The sequence below is a fragment of the Miscanthus floridulus genome, chromosome 5 (assembly GCF_019320115.1).
Source record: "Miscanthus floridulus cultivar M001 chromosome 5, ASM1932011v1, whole genome shotgun sequence".
NCBI classification, from domain to species: domain Eukaryota; kingdom Viridiplantae; phylum Streptophyta; class Magnoliopsida; order Poales; family Poaceae; genus Miscanthus; species Miscanthus floridulus.
In genome coordinates, this window is record NC_089584.1 from 79,039,306 (window position 1) to 79,046,524 (window position 7,219).

At 59.6% G+C, this 7,219-nt stretch overlaps 1 protein-coding gene across 1 annotated transcript; it reads right to left on the minus strand.

Moving 5' to 3' along the window:
- Nucleotides 1-4,092: 4,092 nt before the first annotated feature.
- LOC136454809 (uncharacterized) lies at nucleotides 4,093-5,699 on the minus strand. Its single transcript, XM_066455082.1, has 2 exons — nucleotides 5,358-5,699; nucleotides 4,093-4,554 (listed from the first exon to the last, which is right to left on the minus strand). Exons 1-2 carry the CDS (start codon nucleotides 5,697-5,699, stop codon nucleotides 4,093-4,095), a joined length of 804 nt encoding a protein of 267 aa, XP_066311179.1.
- Nucleotides 5,700-7,219: the final 1,520 nt, after the last annotated feature.

Genomic DNA, 7,219 nt, shown 5'->3' on the forward strand with positions numbered 1-7,219 from the left:
GAGACCGCCACGGTACAGCAGGCCAAAAGCTCCGCCTCTCGATGGTGCGGGGGCACCTCGAAACTACCTGTGGCATCACCTCGGCGGGATAGAGAGGCCTCAGTTTGTCCTGAGCCTGCTCGGGTACCGATAGCCAACAAGGCCCCCTCGGTGCACGACCGACTCGACGACCGACGCGAGGCGCAAGGCGACCACGATGTGGTCAGCAGGCAATGGCGCCACGACAATGATGGGCCCACCCGAGGCTACCACCTGCACCAAGGCAGTCGCTACGATAGTGGGGAGGACCGCAGTCCTTCTCCTAGGCCACATGGCCCTCGAGTCTTCAGCAAGGCCATCCACGGTGCTCACTTCCTGGCCTGGTTTCGGCAACCGGCCAACCTCGCAAAGTATAGCAGTGAGACCAACCCCGAGCTGTGGCTAGCCGATTACCGCCTGGCTTGTCAGCTAGGTGGTGCGGACAATGACCTGCTCATCATCCACAACCTCCCGTTGTTCCTGTCAAACTCAGCGCAAGCCTAGCTCGAACACCTCCCTCCCTAGCAGATCCACAACTGGCGCGACTTGGTAAAGGTCTTCATTGGGAATTTCCAGGGTACATACGTGCGCCCCAGGAACTCTTGGGACCTCAAGAGTTGTCACCAGATGCCGGATGAGTCTCTCCAAGACTTCATCCGACACTTCTCCAAGCAATGCACCGAGTTGCCTAGTGTCGGCGACTCAGAAATCGTCCAGGCATTCCTCTTCAGCACCTCCTGCTGGGACCTAGTCCGAGAGTTAGGCTAGAACATGCCGACCTCGGCGGCCGCGCTCTCGACATCACCACCAACTTTGCCTCGGGCAAAGAGGCTGTCAGGGCCATCTTCCCCGACAACGATGCCAAGGGGAAGCGAAGGGATGAGGCCCCCAGGGCCTCGGCCCCCCACCTCCCCAAGAAAAAGAAAAAGGGTCACCAGGGGAAGCAGGAGGTCCTCGAGGCCGGTCTAGTCGCAGCCGCAGATCGAAAGAATCCTCGAGGCCCCGCTAGAGGCCTCAGGCTCTTCGATGACATGCTGAAGAAGCCCTGCCCTTACCATCAGGGCCCGGTGAAGCACACCCTCGAAGAGTGCAGCATGCTTCGACGTTACTACACCATGCTCGGGCTCCCCAGCGACAAGTTCTCTAAGTGGGTCGAGGCTCATCCAATCACTCGAATCAAATCTGAGCAAGCGGTGCTATTCTTCACTGATATCATCCACAGGTTCGGGGTTCCAAACACCATCATCACTGACAATGGGACACAATTCACCGACCACAAGTTCCTGATGTTCTGCGACGACCACCACATCCGTGTGGCCTGGTCGGCCGTAGGACACCCTAGGACAAATGACCAAGTAGAACGTGCCAACGGCATGATCCTACAAGGCCTCAAACCAAGAATATACAACTGGTTGAAGAAATTTGGCAAGAAATGGCTTGCTGAACTCCTGTCGATTATCTAGAGCCTGAGGAACACTCCGAGCCAAGCCACGGGGTTCACACCATTCTTCCTAGTCTATGGAGCCAAGGCCATCCTCCCCACTGACTTGGAGTACGTTTCCCCAAGGCTACAGGCCTACAACGAGCAGAGCAACTGCACCGCCCGCGAGGACACCCTCAACCAACTGGAGGAAGCCCAAGATGTTGCGCTGCTACACTCGGCCAAGTACCAGCAAACCCTACGATGCTATCAAGCCCGGCGCATTCGAAACCGAGACCTGAAGGTGGGCGACCTGGTGCTAAGACTAAGGCAGAGCAACAAGGGCCGCCACAAGCTGACCCTACCATGGGAAGGGCCGTACATCGTCGCCCAAGTGCTAAAGCCCGGGACCTACAAGCTAGCCAACGAGAAGGGCGAAATCCTCACCAACGCTTGGAACATAGAATAGCTACATCGCTTCTACCCTTAAATTTCCAAGCATTATATACATTGTTTCTTGAAATACAATAAAGAAGTGTTCTTTAGTTATTCTAATTTTTTGAGAAACCCCCCGAGCCCATCGATGGGGGATCAGCGTTACGATAATGCTACAAGGGAGACTCGGCTCTGCCTCTATAGAGGTGCCCACCGCAGGGCTCGAACAAGACTCGGCTCTGCCTCTGCAGAACCGAGCCTCCCTCGGGGGCTAGAAGGGCCCCACCCCTAAGTCCCAGGCACCATTTTTTAGTCATTTTTTGAAAAAATTTCTATGCCAAACTCTCTTACGTACTCTGACAAATTGATTGTAAAAAAACTAAGGACCGAAAGTCTATCTCAGGGACAAAAGGCCAGCCGAGCCGCGAGACGGCCTACGCCTCCGGGCTACGGCAACTCCCTCACCACCTTTTGCCCGAGGGGCAGCTTATGCTTCGAGGAAGTTTTTTGCAAGTGATATGTTCAGAGATGAGACAGAGGGCAGAGGCTCAGAAATACTATAAAAATGATTAAAAAGCATATATGCATAAGTACTTTAAAAAAGCCTCGACGGCCACAAGCGTTATGGTACAATAATATAAATCCTAATGTATTTACATGCCCCCTTTGGCCCAGGTCAGAACTCAGGGTCGCCAGCGTCGGCGGTCAGCGCAGGAGGAACCACCTCCTCTTCGAACAGCTTGGCCAGCGCCGTGCCATGGGCCTCAGCCGCCTCCATGAGCTTCATGACCTCCTCCTCGGCCTCCTCGTCATCCTTAGCCACGACGTGTCGCTGACGGCCTCGAGGTCGATGCCGGCATAGTGCGAGGAGACAATGGCCAGGGCACGCTTGATGCCCATATGCAGCGCCCCCCAGAGCCGCTCATGGACTCGGCCGCTCAACGCGATCAAGTAGCTCCTGAGGGAGCTACCCGACTCGACCCCTCCCCCGACCTCCAGGGCCTCGCAGGCGGTACGGGCGGTGCTCTACAACGCGTTGTGCTCTCGGATCTCAGCCTCGAGCACCGCCTGCACTTCAACGGAGGCCTTAGCTGCCCAAGAGACCTCCTTCTCCAACCCTGCGCCAAGACAAGCAGGATGAGGTTAAGCACAAAAGGAAATAAGCCGAACAGGGGTGAAGGCCTATGGGACTCACCCTCGGCTTTCTCTTTCCAGCTTTGGACCTCGACCCGAGAGGCCTCGGCCACCCTGGAAGCCTCCTTCTCTAGCTCTGCATCACATCGGGGAGTTAGGGGTCGAACGCAAGAAAAACAAATAAAACAAGGGGCGTGGCTTAACAGGACTCACCCTCGGCCTTTTCCCTCTAGGCTAAAGCCCCGACCCAGGAAGCCTCAGCCACCTTGAGGGCCTCCGCCAAGGCACCTTTCGTCAGTAGGTGCGTGCCCTGCTCTGCCCCTAGCTGCCCGGCAATGGCCTTGGCAGAGACCTCCACTTGTTCAACCCAGGACCTGAAGGTGTCCTGCTCGCCGGCCACCCGGGTCAACTCCTCCTCCAGCTCCTTGATCCGCGCCACCAAAGGGGTGGCCTGCTCCCGAGCCATGGCCGCCTCGGCCTTCATATCAGCACAACAAAGGTGGAGGTCCTCCACCTCCATGCTCCGCGCTGACAGAAGCTCATTGGCATTGGCGAGGAAGTCCTTCTACTGCTAGAGCTGGTCCCAGACGTCCCTCTCCCACTAGAGGAACAACGACTTCCTGAGGGACCAGGCCTTGAGCTCCTAGATAGGCATGACAGACGTCAAGCACTGTGAAAAAACTCGGGAAAAGATGACAGAGCACAACAAAAGGAGGCGTGTACCTAGGCAACACTGTGCTGGTCGTCAGCCACGATGGACAGCGCTGTCCGCAGCGACTGCTCCGCCAGACGGCAGAATTGCTCGAAGGAGTCCCAACGCCCCCCTCGGCCGTGTCCTTGAGGGCGAACAGAGGCTCCCCCTCAGGGTTGTCCTGGCTCCGCCACAAGACATGTAGGTTATCCTACCCGCGGGGCTCGGGTTGTACCCGGATGAGGGCCGAGCTGCCCTCGCTAGAGGTCGGAGCTGGCTGCTCTGCGGTGCTGGCCGCCTCGGCGTCCACCACCTTCTTGCCCCGAGAAGTATCGTCGGAGGAGATCAAATGGACCTCCACCTCCCGGGCGCCCCCCTGCGACGGCAACGGGTCTTAGACTAGGGGTGATACTGAAGCTTGCCTCGCCTCCATCTCTGCTTCCTGGGCCGCCGGATCCGCCACGCCCACGCCGGCCTCCGCCACCTCGGCCTCGGTGGTCCTGGGAGCTTCGACCTCCGCCACCTCAGCCTCGGTGGTCCTAGACGCCCCGGCCTCCATCACCTCGGCCTCAGAGATCCTAGGGGCCTCGGCCTCGCCCTCGGTGGCCTCAGCAACTGAGGGCGCCTCGGCTTCATCTGATTCGTGGGCCTCGGCCTCACGGGACGTAGGCACCTCCTCCCCCGCTCGCTTCGTGGCCACCTCGGTAACCTCTCCTTGGGCGACCGGCTCCTTTGGGTTGGCCCTCGCCGACGCCGCTTCATGTTGTATGGCGGCTTGCGCCTCGACCACCCATTGGGCGATGGAGCTGGTGCTCACCTTGGGTGCCTTACGTGGCGCCAGGGTAGGCGCTTCCGCCTAATGCTTCCGGCTGAAGGTAAAGCGCTCACAAGGTCAGCATACGACCAAGGGATGAGCGGGAAATGCTGCAAACCCCACTGACAAAACGCTTACCTCGAATGGGGACACAACCGCTTCCGCACTGCGTCCCTCGTCCTCTGCAACGACGGTGGTGGCGGTGGTGGCACGGCCTCCGTGTCTGCCGGTGCCGGCCGGCCCTCGTCGGACTCCGATGCCCCCTCGACCCTCTACGGAGGTGGTTGTGTCGCCCCTGCCATCGCCCGCTCCACCTCCGCTGTCGAGCCCATCGGGTTGACGGCATGCTTCCCCAACACCCGAGTCTCGAGCGTGTTGGCCTCGGCCCCAGGGCGGGCGATCGCTAGCCCCGAGACATCCTCTCCTCCTCCTAGAGATACCGGGCCGCTCGCCGATGCCCGGGCATAGTCCCCCCGACGTCAGGGAGATGGTCCAGAGGACCCCGCCCTGCCTCGTTCTCATCGTCATCGCTCGAGGAATCCATCGACGACGGTGATGGAGATGGCTCCACTGGGAGACCGTCGTGCCTCTGCTGCCGGCGACGTTTCTCCAACTCGTCGCGCTCAAGGTTCTTCCTCTTACGCCTTGACTCCTCGGCGTCCTTCCGCTCCTTGTACGCCTCGGCATGTGCCCTGTTCACCACCCGCCACTCTATGTCCTCGGGAATAGGTGGTGGGGAGGCTCACACATCCCTCATCCCCTGTAGGAACGGCGAACGCAAATAAGAGAACAGGAAAATGCGAGGATCAAGGAGGCCTCGGGGGCCACAGTGGCGCGTGACTCACCAGAGAGAGGTACCCCCATGATGGGCGCATTGGGAACAGGGTCAAACCACTGCTCCTCAGCCACCCCTCCACCATCTCTCTCACCCAACGTAGAATCTCCTCGTCGGAGAGGGCGACGGTGGACAACCGGACGCCATCGATCGGCTCATCCGGTGTCATCTCGAACAGGCGCTGCCGTCGAGCCATCAGCGGCAGCACCCTCCGGCAATGGAAGGCCACCATGACCATAGCCACTGTAAGGCCACGGCTGCGCAACCTCTCCAGCGCCTCTAGAAGCGGCCGCAGCTTGGGCTGATCAGCCGTCGGGACGCCGTACCTCCACCTCTCCAGCTGGCTCTCCATGACCCGCCCGGTATAGGGAGGAAGCCCGCCGTCGTCATTGCGGAGGTAGAACCAGTTGTTGTACCAGCGACGGTTGGACGACGTGAGCTAGGTCGGGATGTAGAGGGGCTACCGGTCTTGGCGCACTTAGAGAGTGCAGCCGCTGGCCCTCATCGCCTTCCACGTGCCCGTCGTGCCCGCCGGCTTGGTGGTGAGCCCCGCCCAAAAGAGGTGGAGCCATAGCTCCCAGTGGGGGCCAATGCCTAGGTACCCCTCGTAGACGGCAACAAAGATGGCCGCCTGCGCGATGGAGTTGGGGTTGAAGTTGTGGAGCTCCACGCTATAGTAATGCTGGAGCGCCCGCATGAACCGGTCCGCCGGCAGGCCGAGACCGCGCTCGTTGAAGGCCACGAAGCTCACGATGTAGCCATCGTGTGGCCTCGGCTCTGGCTCACCCCTAAAGCAATCCGGTCTGGTGGGGTCAGTAACCGGGCGAAGGAGGCCATCGTCAACGAGCGACTACAGCGTCGCTGCGGACACGTCAGACGAACCCCAAGGATCTGCCTAGAGGACAACAGCACTGCCGGCCATGGGTGTGGTGGAGAATGCGGCCACGGCGGTAAGGCGTGCTCTCGCTATCCCTCTCTCTCCCTCTTGCCTTTCCTCCCCCTTCTCCCTTCTTCTCCCTGGCGCTCTCTTCCTCTGTTCTAGCACAGTTAGCAACCGCTCGAGGGCAAAAAAGGCAAACACAGGTAGGCTGGGTAAGGAGGGGAGGGGCGAGGCTTGTCATGTATTTATGAGGGAAGGGGGCGAAACGGACGGGCGACGAGACCGAGGAAATTTCCCTTAGATCTAGCGCAGTTAATCCAGATCCGACTAAACCGCCCACGCGTCCACCTTTTCCTTATTAACCGCGCACGCACGGTAACGTCCCATCCACAGACATCGCGTCGCATCCGACCACAGCGATGGCAGGCGTCGTTCCATCTCCCTGAGAAACTGCCTCAAAAGGCACACCCGCCATTGTCAGCCGATGGGAGGGGAATATCCCCCACCCGATTCCTTTTAGACTAAGGAACAGGGCACCGAGCCTGTTACGGTCTAGGGGTTCAAAGGCTAGGCCCCCGAGGGTCTCAACAGCCGCCTCAGGACAAACAGAGTCAGGGATGACTATGGGCGAGCCCGTACATGGCCGAGGCCCAAGCAAGCAATTGCTTGGGATGCCCTAAGTCGTGTCCGAGACTGGCAGGGAGGTCTCTGAATGGGATCCCACTGTAGGGAGGCACCGAGCCCCTGGGGCCAATCGAACGGCCCTGGGACCCACTAGAGAAGCCCTCTAGTACTTTTGGAGTGCGTCTCTGGACCGCTAGCTGACCCCTATCGAATGGGGCACGGGCCTCCACTTGGACTTACCCGATAATAGCTCACCAGAGGTGTCACTGCTCGCGCCCACCGAGGGTAGCCTGGCATACTCCACCCCTCCTTCCGAACGAAAAGGACGCGCGAGGGCCACACAAAAAAGACAGGGAAAGTCCTTATCA